Source organism: Daucus carota, chromosome 5, assembly GCF_001625215.2.
Source record: "Daucus carota subsp. sativus chromosome 5, DH1 v3.0, whole genome shotgun sequence".
Lineage (NCBI taxonomy): Eukaryota > Viridiplantae > Streptophyta > Magnoliopsida > Apiales > Apiaceae > Daucus > Daucus carota.
Window position 1 is genome coordinate 47,163,261 of NC_030385.2, and position 20,250 is coordinate 47,183,510.

Genomic DNA, 20,250 nt, shown 5'->3' on the forward strand with positions numbered 1-20,250 from the left:
CCTTTTTGAATACATACCTCTGTTCCAATCCGCTAACTACTAAACACTATTTTAGTGGTTAAACATCTAAAACACCTCTAATTTTGTCCAAAAGCTCTAATTCTAATTAAATATAACTAATTTTATAACATTTTTAATAATACTAATTAAATATCTCAAAATTATGTTACATTTTCTAATTAAATAAGCCACTAACATTTGAATTTTATGTAAGCATATGTTAAAAATGACATGTTTATCAGCTTGTTAACATTATTGAAGAAACTACGCTAATATATTATAGCCCCCTTCTCTATCAAACAAGTTGGTGATCTGATATAAAAATGCCACCACTACACTCCACCTTTTTCATGTTTACAATACTAAAACTGTCTCTCTTGTGAAGTTATACTTTTTCAAATCTGTGGGCAAACAATCATTTTGTTGGTTCATCTCCTCTTTTATCTTGATATCATCAGCAACCTGTATACAAAGAGGTAGAGAGGAATTGAAGAAACTTATATGAATCATCATCTTAATGGGTACTTGTATGTCAAGCAGATTGGGATCATCTTCGATATCATCGTCGTCCGCCAGAACAATAAGATCATCAAATTCCTTGTCGTCATCCAGTAAGTATGGAAATATAGTAAGGGTGGTACATTTGAATGGTTGGTTGGAAGAGTTTGAAGATCCAGTTACCGTTGGGCAAGTTACTGGAAATCAACCAAAACATTTTGTGTTCCCTCAGGCTCAACTTCTTAGTCTTGACTCCAAACCTCTGGACTCTGCCGCCCAACTTGAGTTGGGAAACATATACTTCTTGTTGCCACACTCCATATTCCAGGCGGAGATGTCTCCCATAGACCTGGCTACTATCTACAAACGCCTCACTAGCGCCGCCCAAAAGCCGTTCAAGCCTCCGAATCCCTCTTCTTCATCTTTCAACAACAATAATAACACCACAGAACAAGCTGCAGACACTAATACTGCAGCAGCAGGGATGCAGCAGAACAAACTGAAACCAAATCCTTACGCGGACAGGTATGTGCCACCAAGGTTCAACACCACGTTGTCCATCACTGATGGTAATAGTAACGATAACAAGCATCTGTTCTATAATTATGATCATACTAGCTGTGATAGTTTACTTATGAAGCAGCAGCAGCAGCAGGTGGGTGATCATTCTCCCCGCAGCTGGAAACCCATACTGGAATCTATTATAGAAAGATCATTTACTTTAAGAAGTACTGAATCAGACTCCTCACACCAAGATACTCACCGCTGATTCATTTTGTAGCATCATTAAGCTTGTATACATAATGTAATGAATCTTTTGTTTGTGCATTTGTCTCATGATTGTGGTCTTGCTATATAGAATATAATTAAATGTATTTGTGTGCAAGCAAGCTGAGTATGAGACTACTTAACATTGATTCTGCAAATCATGAAAGCTACAGTTACATCTCAAAGTCATTTCTTCGAAACTCTTAAATTCGTTTACAATAAAAAAAAAAAAACATTTGGTCGTCGTTTTCATAACTTAGATAGAGTATTAACTTGAACAAGGATACCATCTTTTTGCTAATACTGATGATTTTAACCTTTGTCTTAGGAACTGATTAATATTTGACAGTAGGGAGGGGCTGAGCATGGTTTAGTTGAGGCGGTTTTGGAGCATAACCCAAACCGAACCAAATTTTTCAGTTTTGAAAATTTAGAAACTGAACCCAAACCGAAATTCACTTGCCAAGCGGTGCCTTATATATATATTTATGTTCACGTGTGCTCCATAAATTGGTTTCTTCGATGTTTGACTATCACACATATACACATATATCAATTTAATTCAGTGTATTTATTAGGAGTTCTGGTAGACAAGAAAACCAAACACTCAACTAAGTTTTTCATAAGATGCGTAATTTTTTGAAAACAAACATGTAAAAAAAGGACGAAGGGGATAGTATATAATATACTAATAGGAATATCAGAAAACAAAACCATAAAATATAAATATTTGTATTTATATTATATTTTATTTTTGATAGTAAATATTTATATTTATATTTATATTAAGTTAATATGTTAACGGCTATACTTTTTAAGAATTTTGTAATGGGGACTTGTACAATGCAATACAGGCAGCATAAAACAGAACTTGCCCACCCCCACCCCCAAATTTTTTACATCTTCACATATAAGTTGCATCGTATCGTATCGTTTCCATAAATACATTACTGTTTATTGCAACATATTATTACAAAGAATTTCACAACCACCTCAAAATTACCTGTCATAACCCATAGCTACTACAGGGATCCTGACCTTATGCCCCCTGCTTCCTTTCAACAAGACCTCTCCAAAGCTGTAGGCTCCTGTCACCGACCTAACTGTGAGAGTGACAGAAAATTTCCTAGACGCACCAGGCTTAAGAGTTATAGCAGAAGGGTTAGTATGAATACTCATGGCTGGTGCCATTCTGGCGGTTATCACATAGGTTTCTTTCTTTGCAACGTTTGTGACCGTACGTGTGACGGTACGAGTTTTCACTAGATGAGAAATCGTGATAGAGGGAGAGTTTAAATTAGATGGGTGCCCAATTGTGTAGTTGCATGGTGAATTTGTGGAGTTTCGTATCTCACGGGAATCAATTCCAGGTGTTGTGCACAAGAACCCCAGATAATCCTGGTAACCTACAAAAAAAATTAGAATTAGCCTGTTCTGACAAAAACAAATTTTCCTTACAAAAAGCTCGAATATTACATTCCTCAATTTGATGATTGAGCAATATGTCATTATTGGAAAATCTACACATAATCCTATGGCTATTGGAAATTCTGTAAGTCATTTGCTTGTCTCTAGATGTGTTAAATAATAAGACTGTCCTAGGTTTCACCACAGATTTCCAAAATCCAAGCTACCTCGAGGATGGCTGCCCTTGGCAAGCTTCAGTGTAAAAATGATATTGAATAAAACTAATTGAAAGCTGATTACTTGACCACACATGAACCAGGTATCGCTGATAAAATCAGTCCCAGATATGCTTTATTACCGGCTTAATTGGCCCATGGTGTCAAACAGTACGCAAGCAAAAGCTACCTTGGGGGCATCAATTCTTTAAGTTTAATCACCGATAATACCTCTAAGTTTCCAAAAAGAGCCAGCTTTCGACTTTAATGCATTCAGTTGTAGAAAATGGAAAGCTTGAGGCAAAATATAATTATGTTCTTGATATAATTTCCGGAAACTAATGATTGGAGGTTGTTCCTTGTTACGAGAATTTAAACTTTCATGTTTGGATATCAGACATTTTCTTAAGTGGAATCCATAAATAAATTAGTAGCTTGAAATGGGTTATGTGGGTTTGTCCACATTGAATTGGTAATGACAGGTTGTGTGCTTTATATAGTATCATGTGCAAGAGTGATGTACAACTACTAAGGCACGTGGGTGTGCATGGTGTTAGTGTGAGCCTGTGTGCGCGCGGCCGCAGCCTCGACCACTCATGCGAGTCATTAGGATTTGTGATGCGAATACTGACGAGTATCATCAGATGCTACTGTCGGGAATTTTTGAATACTGATGGACATGTTAAGATTTGCTGAAGCTACTCACGTTTTGTTTTGGTAATATAGAAAGATATATATCTCAGACATATACTTCTGAAAACCCTAGAAATTGCTACTTCTATGAAATTTCTCCTCCACGCGTAAAAAAAACAAATTTGTGCATCAGTTTTCTTGGCGAACTGAGGAGTTGGTCACTGTTGATCATTGTTGTGTCTGTGAACGCATTGATCTGTGTTGTTTTATACTGGAAGCAAAATTACAAAAAACCCATCACAGCGTAAGTGGAGCAATATTCACTTTAAGCACAATCAAGTCTTTTTCGTAGGTCTTTGGCGACTCAGCTGTTCTATAGACATTGTTCGATTATGTTAAATTTTCAGTCTCTGATTTATATTTTATGTGATCTTCGTGATTTGTTTCGTTACATGGTTCTGCATGTTCTTGTTTAATCAATATATAACTACTCATTGTTGTGTTGTTGCTCATAATCTCAAACAAACTGGAAGTGAATATTTCTTATATACTGTGATTTTGGCAAGATGGTTAATGAAATGAGATTCCTGATATTGGTGCTATTGGCTCTGGGTGTAGTGTTACCGCGAACATCGACTGTACCACGTATCGTTTCCCACAGCCTATCGATTTATCGAGCATTCCAGATAAATTAGGTGCAGGCGTTTCTTTTTCTCGTTGGCAGAAAAAGATTAAACTGTGGCTTACAGTTGAGGGTCTGTGACTAGTGTTGCAGCATGATAAACCAGTTGTTGTACAGAAAATGGCTGAAACCCTGAAGGCCTTTGCTATGTTGGAGGAAAAGGATGGGGTGGCTAGGGCTGCTGATGGTTCAGATTCATCAACCGGGTCAACAAAGAAGCATTCCGTAATCTTATCATATTCAGCTCCAATAGTGTAGTCAGTGTATCTTTCATTCCTCTTCCGTGTTCTTTGAGATCTTCGAGGCTGCTGATCGCTTCCATGAGTTTCATTATTTCTTCATGAGTTGTTTCACTTTCACTTGCAGAATCCTCGTGACGTACAACTGGATTTGGAGGATTTGTGGTGTCATGTGTATTTTCCTTATCATCGTTTGAGAAATCGCCAAGTTTTGTCAATATAGGCTGGACATAATAAGACGATGTTTCATCAAAGGTAACATCTCTCGATGTCACAACCTTGTGTGTTTCGGGATCCATACATCGCCATCCTTTTCTATTAGGATCATAGCCGACAAATACGCATTTCCTTACCTTGGGATCCAATTTGGCACGCAGCTGGTCCGAAATATGAACATAGCATGTAGAACCAAAGATTCTGAAGTATGAAACCGAGGGTTTCTCCTTGTACAGAAGTTCATAGAGAATTTTCATGTTGATAACTTTTGAGGGCAAACGGTTTATCACATGACAAGCACACCGGATATCTTCTGCCCACAACTCTTGAGGAAGATTTTTTGTCATGTATCCAACTTCTGCTTACCCCTTATACATGCCTTAACTTGCGTTCAACAACTGCATTTTGCTGCGATGTTCGTGGACATGTAAGTTATCTTCTTATTTCATGTCTCTCACAAAAGTCAGCAAACTCGTTTGATGTAAATTCCCCTCCATTATCAGTCCGCAAACACCTGATCCGTCTTCGAAGCTCCCCCTCAATCTTCCTTTTGAATTGCTTGAAGACTGAGAACGTATCAAACTTCTCTTTCATGAAGAACAGTGAACACCCATGAAAACCTCGTATAATCATCGACAATTACAAGCATATAATGAATGCCACTATAACTAGCTGCATTATTTGTTAATAAATCAGCATGGATCAGCTGCAAAGGCTTTGTACTTCTTATTGAAGATTTTTCAAATGGAAGACGATGAGCTTTACCATATTGGCATCCTTCACAAATAGCTTCATGAATAAAGGTTCCCAAGTTAGGCAGCCCATTTACAATGTTGTTTGCTGAAATATTTTTCAGCTTCTCATAGCTCACATGAGCCATACGAGTCCCATGCCATAAAGATGCTTTATCTTGCCAGCTTGTTTTCTCCACAAAAGCTTCATTTGCTGACAACACATAGAGAGAATTAACTCTCTTCCCACTTAATATTGTATTACAGTCAATGCTTTTGACATTCTCCGGAATTTTGAAATCATTTGGACCAAATAAAACATATCGACCAGGATTTGTTAATTGGGAAACAGAAATTAGATTTTTTTGTCATACCGAGAACATGGTATACACTGGTCTTATTGGTCCTTGCATTGCCTTAACCTTTACACTTCCCTCCTTTTCAAATGGATGACTGGAGTTGTCAGCCGTCACGATTGCTTTATTTCCGATGTACACCTTTCGCTGTGAAAGTAAAGAATCTTAGCCTAATAAATGATGAGAGCAACCTGAATCAATTAACCAATCTTTTGAATAATCGATAGTTGCAAAACCTTCTTCTACATTGCCTTTATCAAGAGAAGTTAAGGCTGATTCTAGGATAAAGTTCTTCAAATTTGTCGTCTCGGTTGAAAGACAAGTTCCCCAATCATTAGAATGTTCCTCGTTTTGAGAAACACTTGCGTTTCCTTCTACAAATCTTGATCTGCAGAACTTCTTTATATGTCCAGCTTTAGCACACTTGTTACATATAATCTTCTTCCTAGTCTCATATTGTGAATTCTCCAGGTTCAACTCCTTCTGTTTCAAATTCTTTCTTGGCCAACTTCTCCGTTCATTTTTTTTACTTATGAAATATACTTATTGCTGAAAACTTGTCTTACACTAATGTGCAGATTACAATATATAGATGCAGTAGGCTATTCTAGATGATTTAGATACTCGAGTCTAGATAGATTCATAGTACTTATAACAAATGTAGATGCATTAACTTTTTAATGCATGAACTTATAGAATGGATAGTTTTATTCTCAATACTTCTAGATACTTCAAGAAGTTTGCACAATATTCAACATTAGGAGGGTTCAAATCCGGAAGGGTACCGACTCTGAAAAACAAGTCATGATGAGGACTAATAAGCATTTCTATATGGACTCGTGGGAGATTGTTAGAAAATGGAAAGTTTGAGGCATAATATAATTATGTTTTTGCTGTAATTTCCGGAAACTAATGATTGGAGGTTCCTTGTTATGAGGACTTAAACTTTTATGTTTGGATCTAAGACATTTTCTTGGGGGAATTCATAAATAAATTGAGTTGAAGTTAGTAGCTTGAAATTGGTTATGTTTGTTTGTCCCACATTGAATTGGTGATGAGAGGTTGTGTGCTTTATATAGTACCATGTGCAAAAGTAGTGTACAACTACTAAGGCATGTGGGTGTGCATGGTGTTAGTCATGATATTAACATAGAGTGTATCTATAAATAATATCAAAATTACTTGATATTAATTACAATACCACCAAAATACTTGTTTACATTACTAATTTATTAAATATTTTCATTGAAAAGTGCTTCAAATATATGTGTTAAATAATTTTGTATATTATTAATATAAAAATATTATGAAAAATTATTTAAAATTTAGTAAAAATGCATGCCAGAATATAAAAAGGCATGCCTAGCTATTTGTGGTCATGGCATGCCCATGTTGGCATGCTCATGCCATTGTGACTCTAGTTGTAGCGGGATCAGGGAGAGAGACATGAAAGAATTAAGGTTTCAAAATTTTGGGGGCAATTCAATTTGAAGCTTGAATCAGGTGAGGTCTATTTTATGGCATTTAACTGTGTGTATATATATGGGTGTGTGCATATGTATCTGTTTTTTTTTGTGCTAAATCATATGTATCTGTTTGTGTTGGGGCTGCTGATTAGTTGAGTGGCGGCGGTGAAGGTTGTCGCCGGTGACTGAATTGCAGAGGAAGAGTAAGGCGGGGTGAAGGAGTGGATCGATGGCCGGGTGTAATGGATTGTGATGGTGGTTTGGGCTGGTTCCCGACAATACAGGACGGAAGCAGCTCAACCGTGTTGGAAAGGAAGGCGGCAACAACAGTGGTTGGGCGATTTGTTCAGCAGCCGTGAAGGCTGTCCTGACGAGGAGAAGAGAGACGAGGAGGGGAGAGAGGGGGGGGGGGGGGGGCAAAGGAGAGAGAGATTATTAGGTAGTGTTTTCCGGTGTGGGAACTGGGCGGGTTATTTTACTGACATGGCAGGTGATATGGCATTGATCTTGATGGAGTTCCGTCAATTGTCAACGCGACTTAACGGTCGTGAAATCTTTTACGTGTATAATGATAAATTGAATATTTTTCTTTGATATATGAACTTACCGAAAGTTTTTGAGTTGGATGACCCAACTAAAAGTTAGTAGCGAGTTGAGAGACCTAAATGCCATTTAACCCATTAATCATGTTAAAACAACTTTTAAACAAAAGCACAAAAAGGCAAGTTTGACAGGCAAGGATCATAATTATATGCGTTGCCCAGATTTGTCACCAGTCCATTTTCAGTGTTATTCAATTGGCAAGATGTAGGTAGGCTCTGATCATTGTGGATGAGTAAAGAGAAGTAAGAAAAGAAAAAATTACCAGCATCAAATATGAGTCCGGGATCTAAAGCAGCTCTAGGATTTACATGGCCGCTTCCATAATCAAAAGGTGTAGCCGGGACTAGTGACACAGTTTCAGATCCAGAGTACTGTTGGGCTTGAAGAGGCCTCATTGCCCGGTCAAGTATAGTTGATGTTGTCATCAAGGCAGATTTGATTGCTGCAGGACTCCATTGGAAGTGCTTCTGCTTCACCAGAGCTGCAATCCCTGCTATATGTGGTGCAGCCATGCTAGTCCCAGATATCATTGCAAATCCTGCACCTGCTCCAGTAAAAATAGTTCTTTGAGTTGGCTCAAATCATGCCTTATATCACATTATCACCTGCTCCAGTTCAATAATAATTGATATACTTTCTTGTATCATGATGCTATTGCCGTATAACTGCTGCAGTTTTTCTCTTTTTTTTCCAACCAAAAAGGCTTTGGTATTCAATATTTCAATTTGCAGCCGAGGTATGGTTAAATCAATTACAATATAACAATTAGTACTGTTTTCTACATAAACGTTGCATTGAACTATTTTGTGCATGTTACAACTAGCCAAAAAATTATATGGGGATTATTAACATAATTATTTATTTGGACTCAAATTTTGAGTATAAACGGTCATAGAATAGTTAATTTCTTTCTCCCACGCTCCCAAAATATTGTCCCATTTCATCTTTCCAAGGGATGTTAAGTGCTACATTTAAGATTGACTAGTAGAAAAAGTGAGAATATTTTGAGAATATAAGAGTCAGGTATAAAGATCTTTAATCATGTAATCAACACCTAAGGTAATCGTTTCTTTCAAAGTCTACATAAAAAACACTGTTGAGTTCATATATATTTTGGGCAAGAGGCAGTAATTTATAGTATGTTAAAAGGGTTTAATAAGAACAAGTTAATCCAAACGCGTCAATAAGTCTACTTATCTAGAATTATTTAAAAAGGTTAATTATTTGGGGAAAAAAACTATTTTAACAAGAAACGCTTATTCTTATACAAACACCTCTAAAACAAAATAAAATATAAATTAAATATTAAGGTGCTGTTTAGAAAAATTGTCTAGTAAATCTAAAAACAGTTTTTCTGAACAATAGCTTTTAGCTCAAAAACTGCTTTTAGGAAAAACATGTTTTTCCATGCTTTTACAAAAAGCTGCCTTTCAGCTTTTGTTGACACAGTTTCACTATCAAATCTCATCAAAAATATTAAAAGAATCACCAAATAAGTATTTGGTTTTTATAATAGCATTTTTTTTACCAGCAGGGCAATTTTTAAAAGCACTCTCAGACTTTGTATGAAGGGATATAAGCCAGTATGTGCATGTGTGTTAGTTGCTATGTAAGATTAACTTCTATAACATGCTACTAAACCCAAACTTGAGATAATCCGCCCGTGGGTAGTAATTTGAGCCAAATGATAAAATCCAGATCTCTTACTACATTAATAAATGTATACAACCATATCTTGCTATTAAGGACATATCTGAAGATCGTTTGTGCTCAGTCAAATATCCTAGGTCCGGGCTTTAGATAATTGAAAATTTGACTTTCAATATTAATACAATTCTCTAGACAATTGATTTTATGTATATGTTTTCAAAATCATTTAAATATATGCACGGGTTGCATTGCTTTAAGAACCCGAATGCATAACTGTAAGACCCCTAACAGCAGTTCTAATGGGACATGCCAAAAATCCTGTGTTGCAGAAATTATAGATAATTTCTTTAAATTTGAACGCTCTAATACATGTAGCAAAGCTGTTACACCTGCATCCAAGTATCCAACCATTATCGCAAACCTATTGGAACACAATTCAGTAAATTTTAGCCAATCGTTGTTTTATATTATTTTAGTCAACCATTTTAGACCCACCAGAGATGCTCTTACTATGGTTTTCTTGTAAGTAAAACATGTTGGCACAACACACACTTAAACACCCGTTTCTCCTCTATAACAGCACACACTTGAGCATCTTTTTCTCCTCTATAAATTTAAGTTGACTCAAGTAGAGTAAGTGTAAAATCATATCAAGGAAATTAAATCTTTAACTGAAGGGATTGCAAGTTAACAATTATAGCAAGAACAATTACTTACCAATATAATTTGCTTCGTCTGTCCCATTTGGTGACCAAGCAGCCCAAATTAAAGAGCCGGGAGCTAGAATATCCGGTTTGAGAAGATCTGCTTCTTGAAAGCTATAATCTTTTATATTGGGTCCTCGACCTGAGAACAATGCTACTTGTGGTGCTGATTTGTGGAGTATGGGCCTCAAGCCATCTCCTATGCTACCTATTGCTTTGAAACTCCTCACCCGTCCAGTCCAATCTCTTGTGGTAGAGATATTATAGTAATCTATAAGCTCCTAACAATTTCAACGAAAGCAAGTTTAGAAATTAAGATTTTAAGGCACATGGAGAAACCTGTGTGTATATGGTAGTGTTTAAATGGTAAACTTATGAATTATAGAAAATGATGTATAGGAATGGATCAAGTTACCACTCTTAGAAAATTGCAAAGTACAACAGTCAGGCATTCTGCAACTTCTAGATTTAATATTTAACAAAAAACCCCAGATATAACACGAAACCAGACTTATTGCCATGTAATATATCTTAATTTCCGTATAATCTATCCTGTCCGAAACCGCGTATACTAACCCCCAAGAAATGGTAATGAGGTTATTTAAATCCACAAACAATCAATATCAACCATATAAGAATAGGTTGCGGCCGACTAATACATCAATGCTCGAGCCAAATGTCCCAACAAGATGAGTCAATTTTGACACTTTAGCTCTAGGCCTCATTCGAGACAGATTTCACCTTTCATTTATCATAGAACCAAGAGAGAAAATGGATTAACATATTTACCGTTGACTTGCCAACGTCTGTAATAAGTATCCCTGGAACACCAACAGGAACTGGATCATACTTTGTTCCTGGAGAAGCATTTTCTACAGCAAGAACAAATCCAATCGCACCGAGACTCTTGGCAGTTTCTGAGACCTTCTTAATTGACGCGGTACCGACAACAAAATTAAAGGAATAACCGCAAAGAAGAATGTTACCCTCCACCATGTTCTTGTTTAACAATTCTGGCTTCTGGCAATCTGAAGGGCTATACTTGACTACTGAAGGATCCAAGAGAACGTCATTTGCTGCAACCAAGGTGAATGTTCTACCGGCATGAGTAGCAGCTGCACGACGACATGATTCATGAGACATGTTTAGCAGAATATATCAAATTGTTGTTTGGGAAAAACTTGCAGAACAGAAGCTGGTTAGGATTGAAACAATGAAGAAGTGCAAGGAGCAGATAAGAAGTACTCACAAGTTACTGCCCAGTAAATGGTGACAGCACTCTAAAAACTAATAACATCTTCTCACCATTGTTGATAAAAGAGAAATACATTGTGGTAGTGTGTTGCATAGGTATTGGTGGTTAGATACTGATCCTTTACAGCATTTGTAAGCAGAAGTTTCCCCAAAGAAATGATATAAGATTAAAAAACTTTTAAAAACAATAAAGGAATCTAAAATTAATATTTTCCAACAGTAGTGAGAATGTTGTAACCAATACCAAGTCGATAACAGTTCTCTGTACCACGGAGGCACTTGGTTTTTACAATAACAATGTAAAGACTTTGCATTAAGCTGCTAAATAAGACAGGATCCTTTCTTTATTAAACAGGGAAAATCGATCACGACCATTGTTCAAACAGCACAATGTGCTGACTTTAGACTTAACAGTGAACATATATATTTAGTTTCGGGTTAATTATCAACCAGGTGATTGACTGTGGCCCGATGACTCAATTTGGTCACTGAATGGAAAAGTGACTCAAATTAGTCACTCATTTAAAAATTTGTATCAAAAATATCACTCTATCGGTAGTCGAAATTTTGAAAGTATTATATTGCATCCAAATGAAAGGTTCCGAATTCTACTATTTTAGCTAATATTGTTAGATTTTTAAACTTTTATCAACTATTTATTTTTAATTTTTTGATTATTTTATTTGATTTAAATAAAAATAAATAGTTGATAAAATTTTAAAAATCTAACAATATTAGCTAAAATAGTAGAACTCGAAATCTTTCATTTGGATGTAATATCATTCATAAAAAATGTGTGAAACTCAAGATATAATATTTTCAGAATTTTGACTAATGATAAAGTGATAGTTTTGATACAAATTTTTAAATGAGTGACTAATTTGAGTCACTTTTCTAATCAGTGACCATATTGAGTCATCGGGCCGCAATCAATCACCTAGTTGACAATTTAACCCATTTAGTTTCTGTAACAGTGTAATAGCGAGGCTCTCGTAGAAAGAATATAGAGTAATGACAAATACATGTGTTGGGTAAATGTGATAACTATTCTCTGTAAACTCAAAGATCCATGGCTGAAATCAAGGGTATTGACTATTTAATATCCAATACAAGGACATAACTGTACAGATCTGATAACGTGTTCCGCTAAACATGTGTGCTTTACCAAACTAAATGCAGTCGAGGTATTAAATTCTGCATTAAACTTACGTGACAAACATATTCCAGGAATCATCTTCTTATTTCCCAGGGTCAGGTGATTTTTATACCTACGATCATCTACTGCAGCAGCTACAGATGTTATCCACGGACTATAAGACAACACTGTTTTGGAAAAAGGTCCTCCATTCCCAGCTGCCTGAGCAACAAAAACTCCAGCCTTAACAGCTGAAAGAAGTACAGCGTCAAAAGGATTTAAAAAGGTGGTCTTTGTGGTAGCTGGAGGACCATTTGGACCCACAGAGAGGTTGAGTATGTCAACACCATCATGAACAGCCTATCAAAAGATACATGGTGTATTACAACATTTGATGTAAAGTAAGTACCGTATTGAATAATTTTGATGCCACAGGGTACATAATAGACAATAGTTATACACATATATGTGGCATATTTTCATATCTTTTCATTGCTTCATAAACTGTATGAAAAGACTCATCAATTTCAAATGCATATAATGAATAAAAATTCCAACAGTTTCATCAGGTGCTGTTTCATGAAGAATAAAATTTGTTTCTTAAAAGCATTTCATCATAAGAAGCTAAATAATGCCTAGTATAGTTTTTTTCAAGATCGGAGGTCTCAAATTTGAAGGTCTCCCTAAGCTCAGTTGGGCTAGAACCGTAGTTGATAGTACTTGAGTGTTTATGATGATATGTAGAAGATATGAGGAATTGTTTGAAATGCTTTTATTAATAGAAACAACTTTTACTGTTTACGAAGCGAGCAGAGCAAAGTCGGCTTCGCACTCAAGAAAGTGACAGAACAAATGATAACAAAGATGCAAACAAAACCAAAGTTAAGCTGCATATTGGCATACCTGCTCAATGGCGGCTACTACATCTGAGACAAACCCCCCGAAAAGCCTGTAGAGTGCCTTGTACACGGCAATCCTGCATATAGACATAAATTGTTCGTTGTTTCATGTTTGCAATGTATCAATAAGGTAAATGTGTTCAAAGCTAACCTGGCACGAGGAGCCATCCCACTTGCTTTGCCAACTTCATAGCCATGCATTCTCACAGGAATTCCATTATTCCCAGCAGCAATAGCAGCAGTGTGACTTTTATGTGTAAATTTACGAATTAAAAAACAGAGAAGGGGAGCAAAGAAAATTTGAGTTGGAACAGGCTCACATTATTGAATTGCAAACAAACGAAATACTAAGTGCAGACTGGGTGGTAACTTAAGCTAATGTAAGAGTACAATCACTAACCTTCCATGTCCATCTCCATCTAATGGAGAAGCAAAATCAACTATTGGATTAAATACACCAGCTGCTATTGCAGCTTTAGCAAAATGTTGGGCTCCGATGATTTTTCCATTACAGAACTCCTTTTTTGTATTGGGATCAACTTCACATTTTCCTCTGTACTTTGGAAGAGGGCCGAATGGCTCAGTATTGTGACTTCCAAAGCTTGGATGACGGGGGAATATTCCAGAATCCACAAATCCTATCACAATGTCCTCTCCTGCCTTATCAAAACCACCTCCAGTAGGCCATACTCCAGTTGGAAGCCCCAAAAATTGAGGGGTGTGTGTGGTTAGTCTCCTGACCTTCCAATCTTGGTGAACAGACTTCACACCTGGGGCATGTCTAAGTGCTTCTGCCTACTAATGCAAGAGTGAAATGATTTATTATGCAATCTGATGTAAACAGATATTACCCTCTCCTTCCCTGAACAAGAGACACTTTTGATTTTTTCATGTAGTTCAGGGTCAAATATTAAAATTATAGTATCTTATTAATAACTTTTTTTTATTAAAACTTAGAATCAAAATTTTAACAAAAATTATTTGTATGATTATATATAGACTTCTTTATATGTGCAGAAAGTCGAAGAGATTCCATTTTAGTAATAAGAAAATTTAAGAAAGTACATCCTGTCACCTGTGCAGGAGAAATATGAACTGAAAACCCATTGAGTAGGTGTTTATAACTGTAGAGCTTCTGATAAGTCCCACGGTCAAACAGTGTTCCAAGAAGCATATCATGTTTCTGCTCAAGGTGGTGCTGGTACGAAGTAACTAACTCGCTGAAAGAAAACCAAATATAAGGGAAAAACGGGATCTAAAATGTTTTTAATCATGCAGTTGATTTTGACGAGGTGGACATAATTACTTTCTATGAGATATTATGTTAGTCAGCCTCAAAAACCAATGGGTGACTACTGTTACACAAAAGATTAAGCATTAAGAAAATTATTTGCAGCGAAATAGACAGCTGGGAGATACTCTTGTCAATTGTTAACACTCAACTCAAATTTTAGGAATAAACAGAGCAGCATCAAATTTATCAGTAATCAACATGACTTAATCTGGTGGATGTATGCCAATTGCCAAAGGTCATCTCACATGTCTCATCAGTGCAAGTGTTGGTGAATTTCTTTAAGCCAAATAAGAAAATATTCTTTTTAGGCAACATGGAGCATGTGAGCCATTCGGCTGTTCACAAATGAATTTTGTGTGCCTGCTTTGGTAAAATGTAGGGATTTTCAACTTAAAGCATAGAGCAGTCTCAAGTCCTAATGAGTCTTAATGTAATAATGTAAATGCTTTGATGTATCGATCAATTATATGCACTGGATCAGATATTTTAGTTGATACAGACCAACATGTCTAACTTGTGCAGTTCACTTTATCTTAATCAGTAACCAGATCCCCGAAAAGGTACCAAGTAAACTGGAGGAAAGAGATAGAAGATTGATAGTGTATAAAAGTAGAAAGCGAAGTTTTATTTGAAGAAAAGAAGCATTCTATACCTGGTGACATCAATCTCCTCATCTGATTCCACAGCAGTGGCTGCAAAACCATCAATCCCGCCTGTGTAACTTATTACAGGCTGTCCTTCAACAGTTACTATGTATATCTCTCCCTTGGCAACAATTAGAAGAGAAGATACCATAAATATTACAAAAGTGATTGGCGCCGCCCCCATTTAACTGCAAACTGACATAAAGAAGATTTGAGGACAAAACAGGTAAACATTATATACCAGTAAATGAGAGAGAGAGAGAGGGGGGGGGGGGGGGGGGAGGCAGGGAGGGAGAGATTTTTAAGGTTTATTTGGTCTAAAATTAGGGTGTGACAGAGAAGCAGAGAACTAACCCTAAACGTCCAGCAGGCAGATGAGAAGATGGTGGTAATTGAAAGTGTGTGTGTGTGTGTGTGTGTGTGTGTGTGTGTGTGTGTGTGTGTGTGTGTCAGTCCAAACATGAGGGGGGGAGAGGTGACTGCAAAAACTTAAAGAGGGGGTTAAGATTCGTCTGATCTTAACTAGCTAAAATCATCTTACTCAGATAAAGAAGAAGAAACAATTATATAAAAAGCTTAATAATGTAATTAGTAAAGCAAGCAATGAATTTAATTAGTTACTCACATTGATCTAAGCAAGTAAGGAATCGAACAGGTGAATCCTCAATGAAAGAGCACAGCTGCATTAAATATAAATCATCATCAATATTAATACATTATACATGAAGTGTAAAGGAAACAAAGTGAAGAGGCAGATTCAGAGTGTTGGAGTGAGAAAGAAGAAATAAATGGCGAGAGAGAGAGAGAGAGAGAGAGAGAGTGAGTTAATAATAAAGAAATAGTCCTGGCAGTAGAAATGAGGAATATCCGGCACACTAGTTGACAGGGTTTTTATTCACCGGAAACACCAAATAAGTTATACACATTCATACATACATGATTTATGGCACCAGCCGAGCAGACAATGGGAGCAACAGTCGTGGATGGAAGATAGGCGACTGGAGCAAGATAAAGTGTGTTTTTAAGAACAGAATTATAAATTTAAGTACGGAATTTTCGTCTAATTTCATGTCAATTTCTTACAAATCAACTTCATTTGCTCAGAGATCATGCACTCCTGTATTCCTGTTAGTTTGAGAAAGGGAAAGGAGAATACAAGAAAACTACTGCTGCTTGATCATAGATCAGTCATGTGAAGGTCGGACCCAGATAAGTTTTTTTGTCCTCCCCATTTCGCACCGCATGTGACTGCTTTTGGCCTTTGTCTAACTCGGCTGCAAACGACGCAGTTGGATCATTTTAACGGATTTTTTAAACAAGCTTTTACCAACATTGTTTAAAAACATTGTTTATATAAAAGAGGGCTTGCTGTCAAAAAAACTCATTAATTTTTTCATTATTTTGCTAATCAATCAACAACACTTTTTCTTAACAAGTTTAACCAACAAACTTTTCAAAATTAAGTAAATTTTAATCATGGTCAATTTAAAATCACACATTGCTGATATTTGCCACATCACTACTCCACCTATTTGTCACATGTAAATTATAAAAAATAACAATATTATCAATAATTCATTAAAATCAAAATCAGAATATCAAAAAGAACATCTAAAACCTTTGTTGCCCTCTCATTCTCCCACTCCTCCCTTATTCTACCGTTGAAACCCTACCCAATTACCACCTTGTTGCACTCATTTTAATCGTTGCTCTTTGATTGATACGGTAAGTTCATCTTTGGTACTTCCTTTCATCTTGATTTATATACCCAATATTATAGTTAGGGTTTTTGAATTCAATTAGTGTTCTTATGATTTGAGTTAATTTGGGTTTGTATTATATGGTTGTAGATATCAAGTATGGAAGAGAATTGCAAGTGTTTAATGTTCAATTAGATTGCAAGTGCTCCAAAGAAAAAACAAGCAAGAAAGTTTACAAACATGGGAGCTGGCTTGTACATTGATCTAAGGACTCGAAAAACCTATTTGAATGTAAATTTGTATGCCTTGTTTTTTTGTCTGCAATATGCCTTTAGTTGTGTCTGTGTCTTGCATAGTTTTTAGACATGTAGAGGGGTGTATTGGATTGGGATTTTAAAACATTTTTTTCATTCATGAAATCCGAGGGTATTTGATTAGGATTGTTTGAAATCCGTTAAAATCTTGAGGTATTCAATTGGGATTTTAAATTATGCTACAAAATCTGGTGGTATTCAATTGAGATTTTAAATTATGCTTTAAAATCTTATGGTATACAATTTGGATCGTTTAAAATCCATTATAATATGATGGTATTCAAATTCTGATGGATTTTTTTGGATTTCATAAAATGATGGATTTTGTGGCATTCTTCAGTGTATTTTAAACTTTTTGAAATCCGATCAAAATCAATTGAATTTTGAAACATTGTGCTTAAATCCTATCAACTCTGCGAAATTTTATCAAGAATCCGCACAAAATCAAAATCACACACAATCCATTAAAATTCATAGACGAAAAACAATCCATTAAAATCCCAATCGAATACACCCCCGGTAATGTATTCTTTCACATGTTATTCTAATAGGGCTATTTGATCCCAAGTGGAGAAACTAGTGTCGGAGAAGCTCAAACTCAAACTTCGAATCCTGCCATTGTTATTTCATCGAAAGATGGTCCTCCAGCTTCACAACCCAATTAGTAGAATGTTTGATTTGTTGATTATCACCGGATACAACACATTTTTATCTTTCTATCTGAATGTAAAAAATTTGTCCTAATGATAAGTTTTTGGTGCAAATCTGAATGATTTGAAGAAATTTGTGGATTTTATGTTCGAATGATTGAAAGGAATTTATGATTTTTATGTCCGAATAATTAAAAAATTTATGAATTTTGTCTTATTAATTTTATTTTAGGAATTTATAGTATGCAATAGAATTTGTTGTATTGTAATCATGATCGTACTCAGTTACTTTGAATGAAAAAAATTGAATAGAATTTGTTTTGACAATATCATGTTGGCAAACTAACTAGTCTAATTAATATTCAGTGTCACATGGACTATCTTGGTTTGCTACATCAGTTGTCATTAACCATGATTAGTCCATTAACTGCTTTTTTGCATGATTTTGAAAAGATTGTTTGTTAAACTTGTTAGTAAAAAACTTTGTTGGTTGATAAACAAAATAGTGAAAAGGTTAATGTGTTTTTTGGTATTAAGCTCTATAAAAAATTACATAAACAAAAAAAAAACACACTTAAAAGAAGAATAACATAGGAGTCAAATATAGAATCTATCTAAAGGGTCATGTTCCACGTAGAACTATTAGGCATAGAACCCTTAAAACCATTAGCTTATTTCTGGTATTAGTTAGGCATCTGCAGCAGAACTGCACATGAAAAAAAGGTCTTATTTATGTATTATATTTTGAAATTACCTTTGAACACACACAACGATACAAAAAAAAACATGTATTTAGATTTAGATCATGAAATTCTATGTAAAAAACAGGGTTTTGCAGCAGAACCTTAGTGGTCCTATGGTTTCATATATTTTAAGCATTGGTTCTCTCTTGAGTGCGCGTCATGTTCCACGTAGAATCATTAGGCATAGAAACCATGAAAAAAGGTCTTATTTATGTATTATATTTTGAAATTACCTTTGAACACACACAACGATGCAAAAAATCATGTATTTAAATTTAGATCTTAAAAATCTATGTAAAAAACAGGGTTCTGCAGTAGAACCTTAATGGTTCTATGTTTCTATATTAAGCATTGGTTCGGTATTGAGCACGACCCATATGTGTGTGTGTGCATATATATATATATATATATATATATATATATATATATATATATGGGCTTACTCCACTAGAAACTAAATTAGCCTAGAAACTAGAAACTAGTATCGGACCATTTTTTATCACTATTTTTAACTGCAAATATCACTCGTTTGTACATCACAAATCACTATTTCCTATACAAGAAATCTCAGAAAATATAGATATATAAATATACATATATACAACATATATCATCATCATCTTCACTCATACCACATTGATGAACCTCCAGGCATCATTATCAACCCATTCCACTGCTACCGTGGTCACCTATACCCACGATTGACCTACCACCACATGTCACCATAACTTGCCATTACTAGTGATTATTTACCACCACCACACATGTAATATCCCATGTTATTAAATTTAGATTTGATTATTATAAATCTATTTGTCTAGATATTATTGTTGTCTTTAGTTGAATATTGATGTGATTATGTGAATAGTTGTATGTGATTATACTTGTTTCGTGGATTAATATGGATTTTTCAGATTATGCGTCCTCCTTCTTTCTCTGATTCCGAGGACGGAATCCTTATAAGGAGGGTAGATTGTAATGACCCGGATTTTTAAAAATATTTTTATTAGTATTAAAAGTGATTTTCTTATAAAGAAGGGAATAAGATTTAATATTTTATTCCAGTTTAATGAGTTTTCAAGGTTTTATATTTAAACCCCGGGTTATTATGTTATTGATAAATAATTGTATTTTCAAAACTGATTTTCATATATTGTTTTGGAAATTCTAGATGAATATTATGTGAATATATGTGGTATGTGACTAAGTGCTACTTGTGGTATTGCTCGTTTAATAAGTTATGGTGATTTATGATTATTTTGTGATTATTATATAATTTTGTGAATTTTGTGTTATCTAGTTTATTGAGCTGAATGCTCGTATGTGTTCGTATTCGAGAGATTTGAATTTCTATATGCTCAGGAGAAAATATAGTTTATTTGGATATTTTTATATCGATTTATGGGTTGTTATATGATTTTATAATTGATTTATGGATTTAAATTGCGT

The 20,250-nt window shown here is 35.3% G+C and overlaps 1 protein-coding gene across 5 annotated transcripts; it reads right to left on the bottom strand.

The window, feature by feature from the left end:
- Window positions 1–798: 798 nt before the first annotated feature.
- Window positions 799–16,663, bottom strand: LOC108223193 (subtilisin-like protease SBT2.5). Of its 5 annotated transcripts, none has more exons than XM_064094794.1 (13): window positions 16,478–16,663; window positions 16,331–16,392; window positions 16,020–16,074; window positions 15,403–15,582; window positions 14,532–14,676; window positions 13,857–14,251; window positions 13,608–13,703; window positions 13,461–13,533; window positions 12,632–12,917; window positions 10,958–11,283; window positions 10,182–10,449; window positions 8,077–8,358; window positions 799–2,672 (listed from the first exon to the last, which is right to left on the bottom strand). In XM_064094794.1, exons 4-13 carry the CDS (start codon window positions 15,576–15,578, stop codon window positions 2,266–2,268), a joined length of 2,454 nt encoding a protein of 817 aa, XP_063950864.1. In that variant the 5' UTR covers window positions 15,579–15,582; window positions 16,020–16,074; window positions 16,331–16,392; window positions 16,478–16,663; the 3' UTR covers window positions 799–2,265. The 5 variants fall into 5 exon arrangements, with proteins under 5 accessions (XP_063950864.1, XP_017252805.1, XP_017252807.1 ...); XM_017397316.2 differs by having other exon boundaries at window positions 15,403–15,589; window positions 16,478–16,662; XM_017397318.2 differs by having other exon boundaries at window positions 16,331–16,663.
- Window positions 16,664–20,250: the final 3,587 nt, after the last annotated feature.